This window comes from Hordeum vulgare, chromosome 2H, assembly GCF_904849725.1.
Source record: "Hordeum vulgare subsp. vulgare chromosome 2H, MorexV3_pseudomolecules_assembly, whole genome shotgun sequence".
Lineage (NCBI taxonomy): Eukaryota > Viridiplantae > Streptophyta > Magnoliopsida > Poales > Poaceae > Hordeum > Hordeum vulgare.
Window position 1 is genome coordinate 604,233,182 of NC_058519.1, and position 25,247 is coordinate 604,258,428.

Here is a 25,247-nt window from a genome sequence, read left to right on the forward strand (position 1 = left end):
GGAGACCTGGAGGCTCGTGCAAGCTCGAGGGAATCTCATCACATCACATCACATCACTGCTAGGGTTGCAAAAGAGAGGTCGCTTTTCTTCCTTTTGGTTCGGGCTCCCGAGAAAGGCTGATGCTTCAAAGTGTAGCACACACCAACAACTAACGGAAAAAAGCAGAGGGATATGGGCATACAGATCTCTCATGGATAAGTACTCCGTAGTAGGATTAGTTAGTTAGATCCTCCGTTCCGTTGTGCTGGAAGATAGCCCCTCCGTTTACAGATCACAAACTAGTAGTACCTCCGCGTGCCCCGGCTGCTATGTAGTATGTGCGATCACAACGGAAACCAGATCGTTTTTGGCAACAGAAACACGGCAAAGTTTGCTCAGGTCAGGGGCAAACAAATCCCATCCTCTGAAGATGTCGTGCCAGCCACAGCCTGAAAAATCATGAAAAAACACAAGGAAAGCGAGCACATGAATGCAGGCCAGCAACCGACTGATGGTGGGGGACGACCTTGACGACAGCAGCAGCCGAGTCCTGCATTGCACCACCGTGCATGTACGGTGCGATCGACAGGAACAGTGGCCTTCATGAATCTGGGTGCCGTGTTTGTCACCTAGCTTCATCGTACGTACAGTTGGTCGCCACGCCAGTTTTTCCTTTTGCGCCGTACAAGTGTTTGCCGATTCTCGGGGTAATGGCTACAGAGTGCTTTGCCTGGCACACATTTTGCCTCATGTGGCGAGCAGTAAAAGGCAGCAAAAACGCCACTGTGGAATTTCCTTTTACCTTTATAGTAGTATTTTCTTTCAAAGTTGGGTGCGTTTTTGCTTCTTCTTTTCAGCACTAGATCGAATTGTACCACGCAGTAGTCCCTGTATGTATCTAGTCGTGTTTACCTCCATTTTTAGACAAACCTAACACAAGAAATTTTGAGATGGAGGGAGTACTATATATATATATAATCCAAAATGTGTCATTCATTTCACCACAGCGTACTGCAGTAGTAGTACTTCACATGCGCGCCAATAGTCAAGAGAAGATTATTTTAGAGCAACGGCCGGCGAGATGTACGCGAAAGTATGTAAAGGCCATAACTGCACCTTGTCAAACGGAACATTCAAATCTTTCCGGTGACATCGCAACAGATATGTAAATGGGCAACGGCAAATCAATTCGTTTTTCACATCAATCAGATCTTTCCATATGATTCCATGAATGCATGCATTACATCACCCGGCTAATCCAGATCATCTTCATCAGAGAAAGAATGCGGGCAGCAACAATGATTCCTATATAACGAGGGGAGAAAAAACCCGTGGGGGGAGATACCGTCGAATCATCCCTCACCATCACGTTCGTCGACGCTGAAAAACACGAGCGAAGAGGAAGAAGAAGAAGGGCATTTTTTTTCGTGGGACAGGAACAAGATGGTGGTCAGGTACGTAGCACTGCTAATGGCGGGCGGTGGGCGGCCTTATCTGCAGAGCGAGTTGTTGGGGGTGCCGACGTCGGCGGCGGCGATGGCGAACTCGGCGCTGCAGTAGCAGAAGGCGGCGGCGTCCTTGTGCTTGCCGCCCTTGTCGACGGCGCGGAGGATGGCCTCGAAGGCGGGCACGTCGCAGGGGATGCGGAGCAGGCCCTCCTGCTGGAACCCGAACTCCTCCTCGGCCTCCCGGAGCAGCGCCGCGAACGCCTGGTGCTTGAGGTACTCGGTCGGGATCACGAACCGCCGCATCGCCGGGCCGACCGACACGGCCAGGTGGCCCTTGGGCGGCGGGCCCGACGACGACGACGACGGCGGGCTCTCCGTGAAGGACAGCGTCCGCTTCAGGAACTTCTTGGCCTTGCTCTCGCCGCCGCCGGCGGTGACCGTGGCGACGGCGGGCGTGCAGCTGGCCGCCGCCGCCGCCGAGGCGTCGGGCTTGGACGCCACGGAGAGCTTGCGCCACTTCCTCAGCATCTGCTGCAGCCGCACGATCTCCGTGATCTTGTTCGACTTCTTGCCCCCGAGCTGCTCCATTTCTCGCCGCTCCCTCGCTACGGAAGGTGGGAAGGTTTTCGGGCGGTGGTTTTACGACGGCTCCTTCTTCCACGGGCTGCTCTTTGGCTCTTTGGCTTTTGGCTTTCGGTTTGTTTGGGTGCGGCGTGGTGGTGCTGCTTGGGGGGGCATTTAAAGGGAGGGAGGGGGGATGGTAGGGTTTTCGTGGGGAGCGGCGGCAGTTTCTACTGTTTTTATTTTTCTGATGATGATGGTTGTGGATTTTTTTTTTCTCTCTTCTGTTCTCCCTGAATAATGGGGTAGTTAATTAGTATGGATGAGATGGGGGTTTGTGAATGGCAGTTCGAAGGATCTGAATAGACCTGCGTTTGTTAATTGCCACCTTGCGGAGATATGTGCTGGCCTGGCGAAAATTCATCCGGGATTCTTTTGCTCTTTCACGCAGCGTCATGGGTTGCGCTTTGACTTGCAATTTTGTGGACGGTTGGCATTTTTTATCCGAGGTAGATCAGAATGAGGTGTACTCGTAACCCTCCGGGATTTTACTCGCTTCGATGTTATTAACTGTGAGAGCATCTACTGTTGGATGTTGCAAATATTATTCTTTACACATTCACGGACGCGTTGGAAGTGATTGGACACACTTCACATAAACTGATTTGTATCTGGACATCTCATACTAGATTTTCAAATATATATAAAAGCATGTAAACGGAAAAAAGAAACCTAACATTTATGTGCCCTTCCGCGGATACACGGGGCGACAGCTGCAGCTCCGCCTTCTCCGATGCCTCCCGCCGCTTTGCTCCTTCCTCCTCTGTCACTACCTCCGTGTCGAACTCGTCGAAGAGTGTGCCGATCTCCGTCTGCCTCTGTCGGATGAGCATGCGTTTGGTCGACACCTCGGCCTCATCCTGGATGGACTCCAGGATGGCCTGCTGCTACGCCATCTCCTCGACTTGGGCAACGAAGAACTCTGCCTCCGCCTCTAACATGTTCAAGCCCGGAGCATACTGGTTCGCCTCGTCCTCCTCCATCGGCTCCAGCAGCTCCTGCACCTCTTCCTCCGACTCTGGTGAGCTAGAGGCAGACCCGTAGCGACGCGCCTCGCCTGGATCTCTGCCCCAATCTGCATCTGTCGCTCCGGCGTTAGCATCGCGTATGTGATGATCCTACGGCAGACCATATCGACACCGGAGAGCATGAGAGAGTGGGGGAGAGGAGGCGGACGTGCTCGGGTGGCGGTAATTAGAGGGAGGAGGTGGATGTGTGAGGGTTGTGGGATGTCAGCCGGCTTAAACAGCCGGATTTGTCATCGGGCGGCGAGCCGGAGCGACGCCACGCAGCTTTCACACCGCGATGAAGGCCGACACGCCCATCGGATCGCCGGGTTTCTGGGCGAGTCCGCGTGTGCCCCATCTTCAGGAGGACGTGCCCGGGTGCGTCCAGGCACCCCCATATCCGCCCCACATTTGGTAGCCCAGGCGTTTAAGGCCCGTTTGACGGGCCCGACTGGGTTGACTTTTTGTGACCGGTTGGTGACCGGGCGGCTTGACCGGGCGTTTGAATTGGATATTAGGGGTTCAGTTTTAGATGCTCTAAGTTTGTTGTCTTTGTAGTTGTTTTTTGAAAGTTTGGTAGTCCCGAAACCGGAAGTTCGGTAAGGTCGTAGGATGAAAGCGCATAAATTTTTTTTTCCTAACTATTTTTGCAGAAAAGGATCTAGATCTATTATAAAAGTTCACTAAATGTAAAAAACGCTCGGAACATGATAAGAATTAAATCAAGATTCATGGACCAACAAATGAGCACTATCGCCGGTAGAACGAGCCGATGATGTGTCATTATCGTCACCCACTTACCATAGACGCTTGGCCATGTCAGTGACAGTCGTGAAGTCTTCATTCACATATTCATATGGATCATCGTCCTAAAGTTGCAGTTGTTGCCGTTAAACCTTGAATAGATATGAAACGTCTAACATCAGATCACATCATGCAAGCGTACAACGTACGTCAAGAAATCCTAACATCACCGTACCAAGGAAGACAAAATGTCTACAACGGAGATCCATCACCTCTATCCGGATGGACGGACTAAAGAAGGATTGAAACCCCAAAGACCAGCTCGAAGAAGAATCACCACTATTTACAACGACGTCGTCCCGGTTAGGACTGAAAAACCTAACCTGAAGTATTGGCTTGATTGAGGTATTGGGAATTCCGCCTCCCCTCACAAGCCATCGGAACGGAATACCGACGAGATGGTAGTCGACAGATTCGACGACGAAGCCTAAGGGAACGAAGCTTCGCCTTAGCCGCTACCACAAAAGGGCAAGGAATAGATGACAACAGATAATGCTTTTTCGCGCTTTAAACTTTGTCTATTTTGAAAACGCATGCAAATTAGCAACTACACTTACTCCCTCTGTCACAGTTTATAAGGCGTGTACGTGTATCTAGGTCGTCAATTTAACTTATATAAAATATATTGTTTAACATAAAAATTATATCATTACAAAATAGAATATGTAAAGTTTTTAATGATATATTTTTTTGTAATATATGTCTCTCATTAAGTTGGTCAAATTGACAACCTAGATATACATACATGCCTTATAAACTGTGATGGAGGGAGTACTACATCTCACAACCAATCGGTGACTACCTTGGTCCCAGAGATTTTCTAAACATGCCTTCTAAACCGTGACGGAGGGAGTATTGTAATGTGCCTTAGCGTTTTGGGATTATTTGATTTTCATAAAATGCCTAATGCACCGGAGGGAGTAGTAGATTTTCATAAGATGCCTTTTGGTTTGCTTGTTTGTTTCTGAAGCTGAATAGTAATGGATTCGTAGCCACACGTTTAGTGCCCTCGAGTCTCGAATAACACCCTGCATAAATCCTCTAACAGCACCGGCCTCGTTGATGGCATCTGTGGAGTCGTGGAGAGCGGCTGATGCGTCCGTCGAGTGCTAGGGCAGCCAACCGTTTCATGCAGCATCCGCATCCTCTGGCTCGCTCGTTTTGCCTGCCTTTTTCTGTTGTTGATGTGAAAAAGGTGAAGCACCGAGGGCCAAGGCCCAAGGCGAATCCCCGGATGCACGCGTAGAGGAGGTCGGCTCTGTCACAATGCGTGCAGATCACGAAGAGAACAAGTAATAACGCAAGGAAATTCGCAGTAGGAAAAATGGAATAAACGCAAGGAAATCTACTGCTTGCCTAACGACAAGATACTAACGCATGCACCCTCTGGAAGCTCCTCTGCCCGCGTACTTCAACAATTGGGTGATGATATTTGATGTCATGTGTTTCCGATCTATTCAAGTGTTGAAAGACAACAACTGCAGTTTTAGAATGTTGGCCCTTTTGCATAAAAAATTTCTGTTTGTTATCGATAAGGTCAAGCCGACTCTGATAGAAAAAAGGGATGCGTCAACGACTTGTTCTGACAACCGTGTGATCGTGATGGTCTTAGAATCCCACTGTTATTTTTTATTTTGTTAAAGATGTTTTGTATTTCCGATGAACTTTGATAATAGATATGTAAAAAATTCTGATCTTTTTTATGATAGAGGATCTTGCTGGATTTAAAACAGCTCATTTTTATGTTGTGAATTTTCTTATGGCTGATTAACTTTACTTTATACTGTAGTGTATTGTGGAAATGGCCACGGGAAAAAGTTGGCTAGCCAAGCGAAAAGAAAGGACAAGGATAGTCTAAGGTCTACTTTTTTCCTTCTAAATACCCACAATCATGCATATCACATATTTAGGCCGGTTATATTGAAAAGTATCATATAGTAGTATCATGCATATGATACCATTGTATGATACTACCTCCATAATGCATAGTATCATAAATTAATATCATAGATAACCTCATTAATTGACATACATGACACATGGTATAAACTGTGACGGAGGTAGTAGTAGCATAGCATTCAACATGTTATGGTACCTACCTATGTTACTTTAACCCTCTCTCTCTTTTTTAATTGTCTGGCACATCAGCATATTTGCTAGTCCCAAGTATATAATACCACCTAAGTTACTCCCACTATGGCCAGCCTTAGAGAAGAGAGGGTAAGAAAACCACCAACAACATACTCTTAATTACTGATTGCAACATACTCTTAATTACTGATTGCAACATACTCTTAATTTCTCTCTGCGATTTCTTAGGTTTAGGTCATCATAGCCAAAAAGAACGACAACCAATGGACTATCTATCCCCATGAAAATTGTGTTTTTTTAATAAGCAGTATATTCAGGTCAGGAATCCCCCCCCCCCTTCTCCATCCATCGCGTTGGCCGCCTTTAAGAAGGTGAGTTAGCGTCATTGTTTGTTTCCCATGTACCACACCATCACCATGTGAATAGACACATTTTCATTAAAGAAAAGAGGTTCAGACGTGTGCTAATCGTGAGGTGCCTGAATTTTTTTTTCTAGAGTCAGTCTCGTGCGAGGTCAAAGATGGGACGACGCGATGAGTGTTGAGATCGATGAAGCCAAGCCAGGACCTTACCAAAGACGAAGACGATGCCGCAGGCGGCAGCGGGTTACAAAGTCCCAAGCAAAGGCGAGGAAGCGGGCCGTGGGGGTGGAGGGGTTGTCGGTGTTGCTATAGATCAACGGGCCTTAGAGAGATGATCGCGAATAGCGGTGGGCCAAGACAACGTCCGTCGGCCATGGGGAGTGGCGGCGGCGGTTGAGGCATGCAGAAGGAAGAAGTTAGATGAACAGATGGCGGCACGATCATGCTGTGATAATCGACTAATACATAATTTTTTCAGGCGTTTTCTTCTCCCTGAAAACATGTAGGTGCTCTTCGAGGTGGCCAAGCACTCTCCCACATTATCCTGCACCTTCAAAATTGCAGGCATTGCTTCTCCAGTAGGAGCATCTTGGAAGGCTCAGATCGCACGAAAACAGCTCCAAAATTACCATTTACCCCCACGCACAATATTCAGTCAAACGAAGCCGCATCAACCGTTGCGTTGACTAACGAACCCGTTGACCATCCCATCCCCCTCGCCTGCAACAGATCTACAGCAGCTCGGTTGTCAGAGAGAGCCTCTGCGTTTTTGGACGGCCGGGGAATCCAGCGCCCCGGCAGCATGTCCATGGACCCGACCCCATCATCGACCCTTCTCCAACTGGATTTCCCGCTGTGCGTGGACGGAGAGAGGCGTACGGATCCATCCATTCACATTAGAACATGCCGGTGAGCCTGCTGCATACTTACATGTGATCAACTCCGCCTAATAATGCCTCTCCACCGGCTAAGCGCCGGTGGTATTATATACGCTTTCAGCCCTGCCAGCTCGTGATTGCGCTAATCATTCGGGCGGTTGGCGATGGCCATTGACTTGCTTGAATAGTTTTGGCGCTAGGCCTGTACGGTCCTCTCAGATTTCGGGATCTACTTGGCGCGTCCTCCAGCTTCGATCTCACCGACTGCGGTGGTTTGGGCTTGATGCCTGACTAAACATGCCCATCCGGTGGTTAAAGGTGGCGAAGGGGTTCATTGCGTCGTCGATGATTGTGGATGCAAGTAGGTTGCCGGTGATAATCGTACTGCGTGTTTTGGTTCACTGCCGGGGCCGGGCTAATCATTTTGGTTGGTAAGATCGATCGATTACTTGCCCTCACGACGTGCGACAGGCAACCAAACGGCCGGAAGAAAATCGACCGTCGATCGTCTGTGCCGCAACGGCGGATTCTCTGATACAGTATTTTTCTTCTGCTTCCTTTGCTTTTGTCTCTTCAGCTGTCCTGTTGTTGTTCGTCGCCGATCATCACAGCTTGATCGATCTCTTTGAAAAGAATCAAAATGAAATAAGTAAAAAGTAGGAGGAGTAACATGATTCACGCTCGCTTGATGACAAGTGCATGGCTCTGTCTCTTCTCGTGACTTGGTCTCGGGCCCGGCCGTGATGGCAAGTAGGAGTACGACTTGATCGGCATCAAAATGGTTGTGATTAACAACCAATTCATGCCAAGATCCCGAATGTACATAGTGTGTTTTGCATTTGTAAACAAGTCGCAATTTGCAGCGGAGGCACGTGAAATACTTGGAGCTCCAAGTAAGATATGCACACCCTCTGTACGCGCTGCTGACCTGCTGTTGCACCCCTAATTAGATTAGATCGCAATTAACAAACACAATTATAGTGGCGGGTACCTTTGGGGCCAAGTACAAGTGGCGGTACTTTGATCGGTCGATTCGATCTACCTCCATGATGCTGCCACACCATCCAGAGACTTCTTAAATGTCTAACCCGTTTATTAGAGTTGCAACTTACAGCTCATGTCACATACAACACATACTTTTAACGCATATACTTGTAATTAGCATCGCATATGTACGCCAAAAATGATTTAGATTACTGCTAGATTAGGATGGGCGATGGAACTATCTATGTCACCCATCCGGTCCACTGCTACTTGGACTTAAATTAGTATCATGTGATAAAACATTGCCAATAAGGTCGCAAGTGGGACTTTTTTCTTTGCGGGGGCACAAGTGGGACTTTGAAGAGAGTTTATATTTCTGAAAGCCACGTGAAACTCTGTTAGGCATTACAGTCTGTGCTGGCGATGAGTAAAATTGAAATAGTGTGATGGAGTCCTGGCTTTATGCAGGTAGGTTAGTGACTGAACATGGTGCAATTTGCAAAGAACATGGTGTATAGGAACTCCACCAGGAGACACCTCGATCGATCATAAATTTTGAGATCTAGCTGTAGTAGCCCTTTCAGACAAATCCTCTCGTGATACGCATGTACCATGTAAACTACTAGTTCCTACATCAACTTGGTTAATCATCTCTGTAATGTAGTCGTTTTGTGCAGGATAGTTAGTGACTGAACATGCATGATGCAATAATTTGCAAAGAAAATTGTACCATACATGTAACTCCACTAGACATGTACTATGTAAACTACCAGTTCTTGCATCAACTTGGTCAATCTATTTGTAAGCAATAAATACTTCCTTAAAAACGCTTTTATATTATTAAACAGAGGAAATAATTAACTCCATCTTATAACAAGTTAAAAACATCTCAAATAGCATTGTGTATATTTCGTGTCTATATATTCATATGGACAATGGTCTAAAAATATTTTCTCATGTACATGTCCATGTCCATTTTTGCATTAGAATGTTCATATATAAGGACCATGACCGGTGGACCGTCGCTCGGAAGAAGGAGAAATTGCGGCTGCGATTGAGTTTGGACGACACCTTCACATTATCCAACGTGAAAATTATCAAGATCGATTTAGAGGGTGTGCATGTTAGACGATCATATAGACAAGCTGCTGAACGCCTGATTTGGACTCATGTCATGATTGGAGTATAGACGTTCATATAGACAAGCTGATGGACGCGTGTTTTGGACTCATGTCATGTTTAGAGTATAGACGTTCATATAAACAAGCTATTGAAGATGCTTAACCCAGGTGCAAACCGCCCACTGCTTGCAGGGCCTTCGCAAAAGCTCTAGAGATTCGCTGGTGGAGGCCGAAGTTTTGACCAACAGTGCCTGCACGCCGAGGCCGGTGCAATGCTGCGTGCAAGAACGGTAGCATCGGGAGCCGCAAGCCTGCGCTGCCGCTGCTCAGAGCGCACTACTGACAGTTATTAGTACTCCAGTAAAATTTAGTTATTGGGGTATAACACTCAAACCCTAGCTTAGCTGGGGTATAACAGTCAAACCCTAGCTTAGCTAGCCGGCCACGGGCCACCTCGCGCCGGTCGATCGAGTCTTCCCAGCGCCATGGCCGGGTCAGGGTGGCTCGTCGTTTTGTCATCATCGACCAACGGTCAATATATCCAAACGATACCTGACTTGACTTGGAAAAGTGGTGGCCTTGGAAAAGTGAGCACACGCACAGCAGAGACGGATGGATGGTGCGTCTGTCTTTGTCATGCATGGCTTCTTGGCTTGATTGGACTGGACTGTATGCCTTGTCTGCCGTGCCGTGCCGTGCCGTGCCGATCGATGGTTGTTTCAAGGCGATGATGCGTTTTCCGAGAGGGACGACGCACTGTTTCCGGGAGAGAAGTCTCGTCGTTCGGCCGTCGCACGCACGCACGAGAGGGACGACAGCGGAAAGGGACGCGCCTAGCTTTAGCTTTGGCTTTGGCTTTGGCTTTGGCTGGCTAGCCGGTGAAAGTTGGATGTGCATGGTATCGACGACCCACGTAGGGTGGGGGGTTCAGGTCTTCTTGCCTGCTGGAAAATTGTCGCTCGCCGGGATGAGTAGTCGTCGTGAAAGGTGGCTACCGCACGCCGGAACTTGCGTACGTAAGTAGCTTCTGCTGAATGTTCAGCTTATCAATCTTGTAGGCTGTGGCGAGAGATCGGTCGGTACTCGCCTTTAGAAATTGGATAGACCGGTTGAGGTCAAGCCCGCCGTCAAGGAGAGATAGCAAGCTATTCGCAAAAGAAAGAAAGAAAGAAAGAAAGAAAGAAAGCTCCCCGCAAAACACACACACACGGGGGAGATATAGCTAGGCAGCGACACAGAGTATTGGGGTACTACTTGTCCAGAAGAAGAATGAGGTAGGCTACACAGATGTCGTTATGTTCATCTGGAACATCTCCGCGGCGCCGCCCCCTCCCTCCCCCTCCCAACCCTAGCCGCCCAACTCCCTCCCCCTCCCTTCCTCGCCGCCGTGTGAGGCAGCCGCCGGGCAAGCCCGGGACGCCAAGGATCGTGGCGGCGGGGCCTTGGCTGCCCTGCCTCTTCGTGGGGAATTCCGGATCTGGAGCGGCGGCTCCATGGATGAGGCACGACAAGCTAGCAGCCGTGCGGGCGGTGGATCTGGCGTTCGAGCCGCGCGGGCGGCGGGATCCAGTCGTCGTTGGCGGCTGGCGGCGGCTTCTACGGTGGTCGGTGCGCGCGATCTGGCGCATCCCCTCCTCCCATGTTCAGCGTGCGGGCTAGCCTGGTCGGGCCGCGCTTCCTTGGCTTGTCGGTTTTGTACAGGAGGCGCTGCTGGTGACGGGGATCTAGTTCGGGTGAAATCCTTGGCCGGCCATGGCCGGCCGCGTCGACGGCGACGCCTGAGGGTGTCGTTCCCCTCCTTGGAGGCGTCGGTATGGACTGATCCCCTCACTTCCCCTTCCCCTAGGTCTCCCGGGCGAAAGCCCTAACTTTGTTGGGCGGCGGCGGCGCTCACGGCGTCGTTCCCTTCTTGAAGGCCGCTTTGGGAACCTTGGGGCTGGGTGGTGCTTGTAGGTGGTGGGCTACGGTGATGGTGCGGCCCTATCCTAGCATGGATCTATGTCCGCTGCTTGGAGATGGACTCGCGTAGGTGAAGGTCGTCGTTTGGCGTCATGGTGGCGTCGATGACGGAGGCACCTGCCAAGGCTGGTACCTCAATCTGCTCTGAAGATGAACCAGTGGAAGATGGTGGCGGCGACACATGTTAGTGCGTCAGACCGGTTTGTGCCCTTGACCCGGTATGTGGCTCGGTCGGGGCCTCCGGCTTTAGATGTTAGGCTTTGGTGAGAGGTCTGGGTATTTGGCTCAGCTTGCATCCTTCATCATATGGATAGGAGTAGCGACAAATGTTGCCAAGATGGCGGATTCAGACATATTGTTGTACTACTTTGTAAGGTCCTCGGGAATAATCAATAAAATGGTCGCATGCATCTCCCAGATGCAGAGACCGGGGGTCATCCTCCTTTTCTTAAAAAAAGACTGTTCCGCTACTTTGATGAACGTTGCATGCTAGGCGTCCGCGTGCTCGCTTGCTTTGCCAAAGTACCCGATCAGGAGCGTGCAGGTTTGCCACCGCCATTGATGGCCATCCCCTCCGCCCCGATCTGCTCCTTCCATCGCCATATCTGGGTCCTAGTGGCTTAGGCCGCTGCTCCAGGTCGCTGGCTGCACGGATCTCGTTGGACGGGGTAGGATCCGGAGGAAACTCCTGGCTGGCGCGGCGGCCACACCAAAGGCGACGCCTTAGGCGCCGTTTAATTTCCCTCATTGGAGGTTGTGGTGTGGATCCTCTCTCCCTCCTTTCGTCCCCTGCTAGGTGAAAATTTAGGTTCCCTTTTTCGGATGGTGACATCACGTCTGTATCGTGTTCCTTTTTGGAGGCATCGTTCAGGGATCACAGGGACGATGAGATAGTGGTCGTGGATGTGATGGTGAAGGCGACAACTTGAATTGTGTTCTTCATTGTCTCTTCATAGGCTGCAAGTTTGAAGGGATCCTTTGAGTTGTCTCGTTTGAGTGCCTTGTACTAGTCATCTTGTTTTTTTATTTCCTTGTAAGTGTGTGTTCATGTTCTCTTGACCGGTTGATGACTTTGTTAATTCAAAATCGGGCTCTTCTAGAGCCTTCATTCCAAAGAAAAGGAGCGTGCAACGGGGTTTGCACGGACATGTTGATACGTATGTTTACTAGAATGAATCGCGTTATCTTCTTCCGTGGGCTATAACGTCTCACCTTGAGATAATAGCCAAAACATGTACTCCTACGCAACAGTTAAAGTACATTATCGTCGATCGGTATCGGCTGGTTCTCGGTATGGCGTGCTCTTACGGTCTTGCCGGTATTTGGTCGCCATTGAAAGTTGAAACGGGAGTTCGGACTGAGTCAATCGTGAATATGTACTACTTATTACACTTGAAGACGGTGATCTTTCAGACGGTTAGGCGTCGTGGTTTAGTACATCCAAGAGTCATTGTGGATTGCCGGGTGACCATGGTCTAGAACAATCCAAGAGTCATTGTGGATTGTCGAGTGACCAAGTTTGTACGGTTTTCAGAAGTCTACCCTGAAGACTTACCTGAGTGATTGGGCATGGTCTAAGTGACCTTGTCTCAAGGGGAACTAGGTGACGATGGGGTCTTCAGAGTTCAATTTCAGCCTCCTCAACCAGACGTACAGCTGTTAGAGCAACTGGAACTGGTCCAACAAATCTCGTGTCTTTGTCAAGCTACTCGTTATATATTTCACTCTTACTTTTTGTACTGTACTATGAAGCCATAACTTGATCATCTCAATTCGAAGGCAGTCACCGAAGACATTCTTAATTGTCATTCGTCTTCATACTACCTGAGTTTACCCTTGATATATGTTAGTGTGCATGATGACTATGCTCTAACTGTCTCAATGTCTTCGTAGTATTGCATGCTATGCTTAGATCCTTGTGTGTTATCTCTACTTGATCGTGTATCACTTTCACATACTTTGAATACATTTACTATTTTGAAGCTTTTCATATAAATTACCTATTCACCCCCTCTAGTCGATATTTAGCACTTTCAATTAGTATCAGAGCAAGGTACTCCATTCTTCTGTGTTTCAGTTTAACCACCTGGAGTTTAGCTATGTCAACTGCAGGGATAATCAAGGTCTCTATTGCGTGCCCTGTCTTTGATGGCATTGATTACCCATACTGGATGAACTAGATGCATATGCATCTCGAAGCCATTGACAATGACCTCTGGTATGTCGTCATGCCTGGAGTTCCCAAGGTTGGCGAAGGTGTCACTACTGCTGATGTGAAGAGATTTGCTTAACTAGACTAAACCGCTAAGAATATCATCTATGGTCATCTAACCAAAGGACAATATGGCCGTGTGAGTGCTCTTCAGACTGCGAAGCAAATCTTGGAATGGTTGTCAAAGTCAATGAAGGTGTCTCATATTAGAGAGACACACGGGTAGATGTGCTCCGTAAACTATTCAACCACTTCAAGATGCTTGACAATAAAAATTTCCAGCTCATGTTTGATCGACTCACTGATATATCAAAAGATTGAATGTGCTAGGCACCACTGATATCACCAAACATGAAGTTGTGAAGAAGCTATTGAGATCTCTCCATAGTTCCTTTGACACTCTTGCCCTCATGATCCAAGAATGTCGTGACTTCAAGGAATTGGATCCTAATGATATATTAGAGAGGCTGAACACTCATGAGTTCCAACATGGTGAGAAAAGGGAAACCTTTGGTTCCACCTATGGTTGTTCTCGTCTACTAAAGGCAAAGGTTGTCTCTTCATCTGAAGGCAAATCTTAATGCAGTTTCGATGGTGCCGAAGACATTGACAAAGAACTCACACTGTTTGTAAGAAAGTTCTAGAAGTTTTCCAAGTCAAAACAATTTGGAAAGTCTTCAAGGCGAGACTCCAAGAAATCTAGTGAAATGTCTTCACGTGACAGCAAGAAGCAATCATGTCACAACTGCAAGAAATTAGGTCACTTCATCGTTGATTGTCCTCAATGAGAGAAGGAATCAAAGAAGAAGAGCAAGGACTATGATTCTTATGACAAGAAGAAGAAAAAGCATCACAAGTCTTCATCCAAGTCTTCGTCGCATAAGAAGAGCTCCAAAGCACATGCTTTGATTGACAAGGAGATGGATTCTCACACTCAATGTGAGTCTGAAGTTGAAGAGGGATATGAGGAGGAGTCTGATTCTGAAGTTGGTGGTTTGGCTATGGCTTCTGCATTCGTTTCCTCATTTGTCTTTGACCCCGAATGTAATGGCCTCCTCATCAACACCAAAGTGAGTGACGATGACAATCCTCCAGCCTACTTCTGCATGGCAAAAGGCTTCAAGGTATCCTCAAAATTTCCACGTCATGACTCTGATATCGAAGCTGAATCTCATGATGACTTGAAACCTAGATATTCTTTAATTTTCAAAATTGCTACTAAGCAAAAAAATGCTATGGAAAAAATGCAATAAACTCTACAGAAAAATGATGACCTGTTGCGCAATGAGATGAGTGTGAACAAAGCTATGGCATAAGACATGCGTGATTTTCGTTCAAGGTTTGAGGATCTCCAAAATCGTCATGATACTCTCAACTGATCATGAGAAGCTTTCTTATGAATATCTTCAAAGAAAGCAAGATCTTGAGAAGTTGAAATAGGCTCATGCGGATCTTTGGAAGGAAAAAGACTCAATCCTTGCTGAAGAGATCAGTGCCGCTCACGATGAATTTGATGTTCCATGCTTAAAATGTCTTGCCCTTGAAGCTAAAGCTTCTACTAATGAATGGTTAAATGCTATTGAGAATGCATTATCTTCAACTGTATCTGTGGTATCTAACCCCTCATCTGAGGAAACCACTGCTATCACTAATGACAATGACACGTTGAAGGCATTTCTTGAAACACGCATGTCCAAAAGTTTGAAGGGACATCAGATCTTGTGCGATATCCTCAGGAAGAAAATCTTGAACAAAAACCCTAGGAAAGAGGGTGTTGGTTTCGAAAGAAACATCAGTGTTGATGGATCTTACTGGAAAGCCTTAGTAGTAACCCAAAACCACATGGGTTGCTGCAAAGGGCCCATGAGTGGACCCATCCACATTATTTGGCTTTAACTATGCTAGTCCTATAATTGTTGATGAATCCTTAGATTCCAACTATGAACTGTTCAAATGTCTAAATTGTGAAGTGTTTGCTAGGTTCATTAGCACTAACTGCAGGAATGGATCACCCATGAAGATGATCTGGGTTCCCAAATGTCTTCTTGATAAGCTTACTGTGAATGTCACGACGCTATCTCTCAAGAAGAAGACATTCCCTAGTTCAAAGTCTTCGAGGAGACAAAGATCTTCATATGATCATACTAACCACTATGTTTCGCACAGAAGGACTGAAAAAGACTCATGAATATGAGCACTACGGCATGAACCATTATGTTCACCCAACTAACAACTTTTCTACATATTCATTTGAGTATTCTAACCCTCGCGTGAAACGTGTTGTTAGGGAAACATTGCCTAAATTGATCCTGATTCCTAACATATGCTCGGCCCTGCCCTTGCCTCGCGCAGCCACCGCTCGGCGCTCTCCCCCGCACCGCCGGATCGGCCCATCCCCGCCAGTTCCGCCGCTCGCACCCGTCAGCGCCGCCACGTGCCAGCACGCCCCGCTGTCCCCGCCACCGCCGGCGCTGTCCGATCCCCCACTCTGGCGAGCCTGCCGCACTTCCCTGCTTACTCTTCGTAAGCAACGCCGGGCGCTCGTATCTGGTAACTGCGGCATCCCAGCTAGCCTCTCACGCCGCTTTCGGTGTCCGCCCTCCTCTGCAGGAACCCGAATCGCTGGCGACGCGGCGGCCGCAGCTCTCGCGGGAGGAAGAGCGGTGCGTACTCCTCGTGCTCTCCCGGGTAATCCTCTAGCTTGGATTTTAGAATTTTATTTACTGTTGCTTTACATTTTCCGTTCTCCCGTTCTTCCCATGATTTTTTTAGACTTTCCATTCGTTATTAATTATATTATAGGTAAATAAGGCAATTCGAGGATGGGACCACGACAAGGTGGACGATGGGAAGCAAGGGTGCGCATCGGATCAGGTATTGCTTCGGATTTCAGTTGCTTATGTTTTGGTCCCTTTTGACCTCTTTCGAGTACTACAATGACTCTGAACTGAAAGATGAATTCATTTGCATGTCCATTTATCATATTCAGAAGTTACATTGGGATCCTGGTTACCAATTCAATGCGGGGAAAGTTGTAAGCCTTGTCACGGATGACCGACATAGTTTGAGTAAAGATTCTGCACAGTTTGGAATTGTGTTAGGCAATCTCCTCCAGCTCTTGTGCTCTTTAGTTGAGCAAAGTTACATGGAAGACATGGACCGACGAGATGTATTTGTGAAACTTGCAGATGTCATTCCTAGATTAGCAACTTACTTACAAGAGCAACAACATATCCCAAAAAGTCTCTCTCAGTATTCAAAGCACAAAATATTGGTAGTTTTCATACATCCAGCAATCTTTTGTTATGAAGTTGAGACAATCTGTAACCAAGTACTCATCAGCCATTGCTTTCTCAATGCAGTTGTTAATGATAAGGCTTAAGCCTCACATACACCAGAACTGCTCACATATTGTTTGTTTGCTGAAATTACTTCGACACCACTTTGAGAGTCTACTCCATGAACCTATGTTCCAACATAGCACTAAACTGGAGAATTGTTTAGAAGGATCCCCATTTTTGTTGAGTGGTGTAGGTTTGGGCGAGCTTCAGGATAAATCTACCCGACACTTACAAAGACAGGCTATGTATTTGTTTCTTAGTTGTTCGATATTCTTGGCTTGCAGTGGAAATGATAGTAGACTGAATTGTTCATGTAAGAGCGACCACAAAGGGCAAAGCTGCACTGATAATTGCAACTATTTTGGCTTGTCAGAAATATCGGTTTGGTTTAAGAGATGTTGCTTAGACGAGATTTTGGACTCAAAATCATCAACAGACATTGTTTTACGCTTTCTGCAGTTATATATGGAGGAGGTATGCTTCCGCTCTAAATACTAGAAAGCTTGTTAACTTTGTTCATTGTTCAATGGCAAAACGAGCTTCTGTTTGAGTTGGTCGATTTTCATTATGTCTTGTAGGTACTAGATAATTTGGGTTTTATCTTCATACTCATGCATTTCTGCTTCTGTTTGTCTTCATAAGTGATTGTTGTCACCTTTTGCGGGTAGTTTTTTTCTTTACAGTAGAGTATTTGGATCTATATTAGTGCACATTGCTAGGGAGTTGCTTTCTATGTTGAGTACATCTTGAGCATCAGTCAGATATCATGCTCATTATACCTCAGATTTGCTAATGTTTTTCTTTTCGCATACAGTTCCTCTCCTCTCTTGTCCCCGTTTGTACAATGTAAATTGTACTTCAGGCCAAATGCTGAAGCCTTTATCTTCTTAATGCTTTGTTTTTTAGTGTTAACATGTATTCCTTGTGTTTGAGCAATTTTTATAGTATTGGGCATATGCTCCTTCATATTGCAGGACGATATGTTATTCATCATTCTCTTGCAGCTTTTGGATGCTCCACTTATTTCGTTGGCAATGTAAGCAGAAGATATACCATGCAACATTTCATAATGGAAAGTTATCCAGACTGTAGGTATGCTTATATAGTTATGACCTTTTGTCCAAATTTGCAGAGATAAGATGGAAACTAAATGGACGTCTGAACTGATTGGTGCCAAACTGTTCTCCACCATTTTTGACCCACTTTATATTTTTCATCAATGGCTTTCATTGCTGAGTCAGTCAACATGTTATACGTCTTATTCTGTTAGAGTTGCTAGATGCTTATTGATCTCTGCAAAGCAGTATTATGACAATCAATTCTTGTTCATTTGATTGTGCAAATAGCTTCATACTGTCATGGTTTCTTGGTGTTGTGTTATCAAAGATGTAGAAACAAACTTCCAGTAGTTTATGCAGTACAGGATAGGAGATCATGCCATCCTATAATGATTTTTTGGCCGAGGAATTCTGGTTACTGCACTTCATAGAGTAAATTGGCAGTAATTCATTAGGGCTCTAATAACAATCAAGATAATAGGTCCGGGTAAGTGTACATCAGCTACCATAGCTAGAGGTAAATCATCTCTTGTTACTATCTCGTACCCAACTTAAGCATATTGGTTTCCAAGTGAGTGTGACACTGTAGGCATTGGTAAATTACAGATAGTCCGTAACTTCAGACTGTAGGAATGTGTTGCAATTTGCACGTAAGTACAAATAAATATATTTTTTATTAGATCTTTCAAGCATATGGATTGTTCGCAATTTGTAAGAGACTTACCAAATGTGTTATTTAGGATTCCTGCCTTTGCTGACCCATTAGTCGTTCTTTTCTATAGAACATCCAAATTCATTCTCCTGTTTGACTGTATAATATACCATTTGAGTCGTTAATAGTTTGTTATATTTATTTTGCAGCTACACTATGACGTCGCCGAGGAGGATCACAGGCAAGGACAGCGGTGCGGGGAGGCGGCCTCGCGGAAGAGCGCGGCGTGGAGCGCGGCCCTCGAGGAGGCCATGGCCGGCGTCTCGGAGCACGGCGAGGGCCGCGTCAGGTACCTGGTGGACACGTTCGAGAGGCTCCTGTCTCTCTCCTGCGGCGACCGCGAGACGCGGAGCGGAGGCGGCGCGGGGAGGAGGAGGAGGAAGAAGGAGTCGGCCTCGGTGCTGTCGTCGCCGCAGAAGGCCGAGGAGATCGACATGGCGTCGTACCCCTCCGTCGCGTCGTCGTCCGACCTCTCCTACTGCATCGTCGGCCTCCCCCATCACAATCACCGAAGACATTCTTAATTGTCATTCGTCTTCATACTACCTGAGTTTATCCTTGATATATGTTAGTGTGCATGATGACTATGCTCTAACTGTCTCAATGTCTTCGTAGTATTGCATGCTATGCTTAGATCCTTGTGTGTTATCTCTACTTGATCGTGTATCACTTTCACATACTTTGAATACATTTACTATTTTGAAGCTTTTCATATAAATTACCTATTCACCCCCTCTAGTCGATATTTAGCACTTTCAATTAGTATCAGAGCAAGGTACTCCATTCTTCCGTGTTTCAGTTTAACCACCTGGAGTTTAGCTATGTCAACTGCAGGGATAATCAAGGTCTCTATTGCGTGCCCTGTCTTTGATGGCATTGATTACCCATACTGGATGAACTAGATGCATATGCATCTCGAAGCCATTGACAATGACCTCTGGTATGTCGTCATGCCTGGAGTTCCCAAGGTTGGCGAAGGTGTCACTACTGCTGATGTGAAGAGATTTGCTTAACTAGACTAAACCGCTAAGAATATCATCTATGGTCATCTAACCAAAGGACAATATGGCCGTGTGAGTGCTCTTCAGACTGCGAAGCAAATCTTGGAATGGTTGTCAAAGTCAATGAAGGTGTCTCATATTAGAGAGACACACGGGTAGATGTGCTCCGTAAACTGTTCAACCGCTTCAAGATGCTTGACAATAAAAATTTCCAGCTCATGTTTGATCGACTCACTGATATATCAAAAGATTGAATGCGCTAGGCACCACTGATATCACCAAACATGAAGTTGTGAAGAAGCTATTGAGATCTCTCCATAGTTCCTTTGACACTCTTGCCCTCATGATCCAAGAATGTCGTGACTTCAAGGAATTGGATCCTAATGATATATTAGAGAGGCTGAACACTCATGAGTTCCAACATGGTGAGAAAAGGGAAACCTTTGGTTCCACCTATGGTTGTTCTCGTCTACTAAAGGCAAAGGTTGTCTCTTCATCTGAAGGCAAATCTTAATGCAGTTTCGATGGTGCCGAAGACATTGACAAAGAACTCACACTGTTTGTAAGAAAGTTCTAGAAGTTTTCCAAGTCAAAACAATTTGGAAAGTCTTCAAGGCGAGACTCCAAGAAATCTAGTGAAATGTCTTCACGTGACAGCAAGAAGCAATCATGTCACAACTGCAAGAAATTAGGTCACTTCATCGTTGATTGTCCTCAATGAGAGAAGGAATCAAAGAAGAAGAGCAAGGACTATGATTCTTATGACAAGAAGAAGAAAAAGCATCACAAGTCTTCATCCAAGTCTTCGTCGCATAAGAAGAGCTCCAAAGCACATGCTTTGATTGACAAGGAGATGGATTCTCACACTCAATGTGAGTCTGAAGTTGAAGAGGGATATGAGGAGGAGTCTGATTCTGAAGTTGGTGGTTTGGCTATGGCTTCTGCATTCGTTTCCTCATTTGTCTTTGACCCCGAATGTAATGGCCTCCTCATCAACACCAAAGTGAGTGACGATGACAATCCTCCAGCCTACTTCTGCATGGCAAAAGGCTTCAAGGTATCCTCAAAATTTCCACGTCATGACTCTGATATCGAAGCTGAATCTCATGATGACTTGAAACCTAGATATTCTTTAATTTTCAAAATTGCTACTAAGCAAAAAAATGCTATGGAAAAAATGCAATAAACTCTACAGAAAAATGATGACCTGTTGCGCAATGAGATGAGTGTGAACAAAGCTATGGCATAAGACATGCGTGATTTTCGTTCAAGGTTTGAGGATCTCCAAAATCGTCATGATACTCTCAACTGATCATGAGAAGCTTTCTTATGAATATCTTCAAAGAAAGCAAGATCTTGAGAAGTTGAAATAGGCTCATGCGGATCTTTGGAAGGAAAAAGACTCAATCCTTGCTGAAGAGATCAGTGCCGCTCACGATGAATTTGATGTTCCATGCTTAAAATGTCTTGCCCTTGAAGCTAAAGCTTCTACTAATGAATGGTTAAAATGTCTTCTTGATAAGCTTACTGTGAATGTCACGACGTTATCTCTCAAGAAGAAGACATTCCCTAGTTCAAAGTCTTCGAGGAGACAAAGATCTTCATATGATCATACTAACCACTATGTTTCGCACAGAAGGACTGAAAAAGACTCATGAATATGAGCACCACGGCATGAACCATTATGTTCACCCAACTAACAACTTTTCTGCATATTCATTTGAGTATTCCAACCCTCGCGTGAAACGTGTTGTTAGGGAAACATTGCCTAACAATTATTAAATAGATATCAGAAGGTATTTTATTATAATTTCCATGAGCATTGTTGTAGGAATTGTCAAAATTATTAAAGGGATTACTAGGAAAAGGCATAGGATTATAGTTACCTCTATAAGCATTGTTGTTACCAAAATTATTCCTACCAACAAAATTGACATCCAAATTTTCATTGCAATTCTCAATCAAGGAACATAAAGGCATATCATTTGGATCTAGAGGAGCACTTTTACTAGCAAACAACTTCATTAACTCGTCCATCTTAGCACTCAAAGAGTTAATTTCTTCTATATCATGCACTTTTTACTAGTAGGTGACCTTTCAGTGTGCCATTGAGAATAATTTGTCATGATATTATCTAGGAGTTTTGTAGCTTCTCCTAGTGTGATTTCCATAAAAGTTCCACCAGAGGCGGAATCCAAGATATTTCTAGAAGCAAAATTCAAACCATCATAGAAAATTTGTATAGTCATCCAAAGACTTAGGCCATGAGCGGGACAATTTCTAATCATCAATTTCATTCTCTCCCAAGATTGTGCAACATGTTCATGATCTAGTGGCTTAAAATTCATGATATCATTACAGAGAGAGATAATCTTAGCACGTGGAAAATACTTGGAAATAAAGGCATCTTTACACTTGTTCCATGAATCAATACTATTTTTTGGGTCAAGATGAAAACCAAGTTTTTTGCTCGATCTCGTAATGAGAACGGATATAGCTTCAATTTAATCATATCATTATCCACATCTTTCTTATTTTGCATATCACATAACTCAATAAAGGTATTAAGATGGGATGCGGCATCTTCACTGGGAAGGCCGGAAAATTGCTCTTTCATAACAAGATTCAACAAGGCAGCATTAATTTCATATGAATCCGCACTAGTGGCGGGACCAATTGGAGTACTAATAAAATCATTGTAATTAGTATTAGTGAAGTCTCACAATTTAGTGTTTTCAGACATGGTGACTTAGCAAGCAGACAAGCACACAAGCAAACAGTAAGCAAGCAAAAGAAAGGGCGAACAAAAAGGCAAATATTTTTGTAAATTTTGTTTTAGAAGTGGGGGAGAGGAAAATGAGAGGCAAAAGGCAAATAATGTAAATGCAAGATATGAGTTTGCGATAGGTACTTGGTAGATATGCTTCACTTGAATACTCCCCGGCAACGACGTCAGAAATTCTTCCTGCTACTTCTTGAGCATGCGTCGGTTTTTCCCTTGAAGAGTAAAGGGTGATGCAGCAAAGTAGAGATAAATATTTCCCTTAGTTTGAGAACCAAGGTATCAATCCAGTAGGAGTATCAAGATGAGGCATCAATGAACCTGTGCAAAAACAAACAAACTTGCACCCAACGCAATAAAGGGGTTGTCAATCCCTTTAGGATTACTTGCAAGGTGAGATCTGATAGTGATAATAGGTAAATATAAATAAAAGTGCAGCAAGGTATTTTTGGTATTTTTGTATGTAGATCTGAAAATATAATGTGTAAAATAGACCCGGGGGCCATAGTGTTCACTAGAGGCTTCTCTCATGATAGCAAGTATTACGGTGGGTGAACGAATTACTGTCGAGCAATTGATAGAATCGCGCAAAGTCATGACGATATCTAAGGCAATGATCATACATATAGGCATCACGTCCGAGACAAGTAGACCGATACTTTATGCATCTACTACTATTACTCCACACATCGACCGCTATCCAGCATGCGTCTAGTGTATTAAGTTCATAACAAACAGAGTAACGCTTTAAGCAAGATGACATGATGTAGAGGGATAAATTCATGCAACATGATATAAACCCCATCTTTTTACCCTTGATGGCAACAACATGATGCGTGCCTCGCTACCCCTTCTGTCACTAAGTGAGGACACCGCACGGTATGAACCCAAAACCAAGCACTTCTCCCATTGCAAGAATTGTAGATCAAGTTCGCCAAATGAAACCCATAACTCGAAGAGAATTACAAGGATACGAAATTATGCATATAAGAAATCAGAGGAGACTCAAATAATATTCTTAGATAATCTGATCATAAATTCACAATTCATCGGATCTCGACAAACACACCGCAAAAGAAAGTTACATCGGATAGATCTCCATGAAGATCATGAAGAACATTGTATTGAAGATCCAAGAGAGAGAAGAAGCCATCTAGCTACTAGCTATGGACCCGAAGGTCTGTGGTGAACTACTTACGCATCATTGGAGAGGCAATGGTGTTGATGAAGAAGCCCTCCGTGTCCGAATCCCCCTCCGGCAGGGCACCAGAACGGTCCCCAGATGGGATCTCACGGAGACAGAAGCTTGCGGCGGCGAAAAAGTATTTTCGTGGCTCTCTCTGTTGGTTTCGGGATTTTAGGGAATTTATAGGCGAAAGAGGTAGGGCAAAGGAGGCAAGTGGGGCCCATGAGCCTGCTAGGCGCCCCCCAGGGCACGCCTAGGGGGCTTGTGACCTCCCACGAGACTCCCTGCCTTGGTTCTCAAGTCTTTTAGGTATGTTCTGTTATGGAAAAAATCACCCCGCAGGTTTTATTCCGTTTGCACTCCGTTTAATATTCTTTTCTGAAAAAGGTCAAAAACACGGAAAAAATAGAAACTGGCACTAGGCACTGAGTTAATAGGTTAGTCCCAAAAATGATATAAAATGACATATAAATGCATATAAGACATCCCAAGTTGATAATATAATAGCATGGAACAATCAAAAATTATAGATATGTTGGAGACGTATCAAGCAGCCCCAAGCTTAACTCCTGCTCGTCCTCGAGTAGGGAAGTGATAAAGACCGAATTTTTGATGTGGAATGCTACCTAACATATTTGTTCTTTGTAACTTCTTTATTGTGGCATGAATGTTCAGATCCATAAGATTCAAAACAATAGTTTAATATTGACATGAAAACAATAATACTTCAAGCATACTAGCAAAGTAATCATGAACTTTTGAAATAACAAGGCCAAAGAAAGTTATCCCTACAAAATCATATAGTCTGGCTATGCTCCATCATCCCCACACAACGAATTTAAATCATGCACAACCCCGGTATTGGCCAAGTAATTGTTTTCGCACTCATACTTTCTCAAACCTTTTCAACTCTCACGCAATACATGAGCGTGAGCCATGGATATAACACTATAGGTGGAATAGAGTGTGGTGGAGGTTGTTAGGCAAAAAGGAGGAGATGGTCACATCGACTCGACGTATCAACGGGCTATGGAGATGCCCATAAATAGATATCAATGTGAATGAGTAGGGATTGCCATGCAACAGATGCACTAGAGATATAAGTGTATGAAAGCTCAAAAAAAAAGTGGGGGTGCACCCAACTTGCTTGCTCACGAAGACCTAGGGCAATTTTGAGGAAGCCCATCATTGGAATATACAAGCCAAGTTATATAATGAAAATTCCCACTAGTATATGAAAGTGACAAAACAAGAGACTCTCTATCATGAAGAACATGGTGCTACTTTGAAGCACAAGTGTGGAAAAATATAGTAGCATTGTCCCTTCTCTCCTTTTCTCTTATCATTTTTTTTGTTTGGGCTCTTTGGCCTCTCTTTTTTTCCTTTCATTTTTCCTCTTTTTTTTGGTGGGCATCTTTGGACTCTTTTTTTTATTTCCTCACATGGGACAATTCTCTAATAAAGATGATCATTACACTTTTATTTACTTACAACTCGATACTTAGAACAATAATGACTCTATATGAAATGCCTCCGGCAGTGTACCGGGATGTGCAACGATCTAGCTTAGCGTATGACGTTGAAACATCTCGCTAGCTATCTTACGATCATGCAATGGCAAAATGAAAATGATGGCACATGTAATGAGACGGAACGGTGGAAGTTGCATGGCAATATATCTCGGAATGGCTATGAAAATG

At 45.1% G+C, this 25,247-nt stretch overlaps 2 protein-coding genes across 2 annotated transcripts; one reads left to right on the forward strand and one right to left on the reverse strand.

Annotated features, from left to right (window-relative positions):
* Positions 1-1,172: 1,172 nt before the first annotated feature.
* LOC123430746 lies at positions 1,173-2,129 on the reverse strand. Its single transcript, XM_045114589.1, has one exon. The coding sequence runs from the start codon at positions 2,014-2,016 to the stop codon at positions 1,471-1,473; it is 546 nt and encodes a 181-aa protein (XP_044970524.1). The 5' UTR covers positions 2,017-2,129; the 3' UTR covers positions 1,173-1,470.
* Positions 2,130-14,387: 12,258 nt separating this feature from the next.
* Positions 14,388-19,102, forward strand: LOC123428727. The gene is made up of 9 exons (XM_045112896.1): positions 14,388-14,591; positions 15,820-16,155; positions 16,270-16,341; positions 16,397-16,741; positions 16,830-17,282; positions 17,783-17,844; positions 17,941-18,044; positions 18,155-18,225; positions 18,728-19,102. Exons 1-9 carry the CDS (start codon positions 14,388-14,390, stop codon positions 19,100-19,102), a joined length of 2,022 nt encoding a protein of 673 aa, XP_044968831.1.
* The last annotated feature ends 6,145 nt before the right edge of the window (positions 19,103-25,247 follow it).

Bases quoted from the DNA above. Each gene is read 5' to 3' on its own strand.
- LOC123430746 (XM_045114589.1), bottom strand. From the start codon at position 2,016: ATGGAGCAGCTCGGGGGCAAGAAGTCGAACAAGATCACGGAGATCGTG.
- LOC123428727 (XM_045112896.1), top strand. From the start codon at position 14,388: ATGGATTCTCACACTCAATGTGAGTCTGAAGTTGAAGAGGGATATGAG. The intron at 17,845-17,940 runs GTAAGCAGAAGA...CCAAATTTGCAG, and splicing joins CCACTTATTTCGTTGGCAAT to AGATAAGATGGAAACTAAAT. The intron at 18,045-18,154 runs GTCAGTCAACAT...TTGTGCAAATAG, and splicing joins TCAATGGCTTTCATTGCTGA to CTTCATACTGTCATGGTTTC.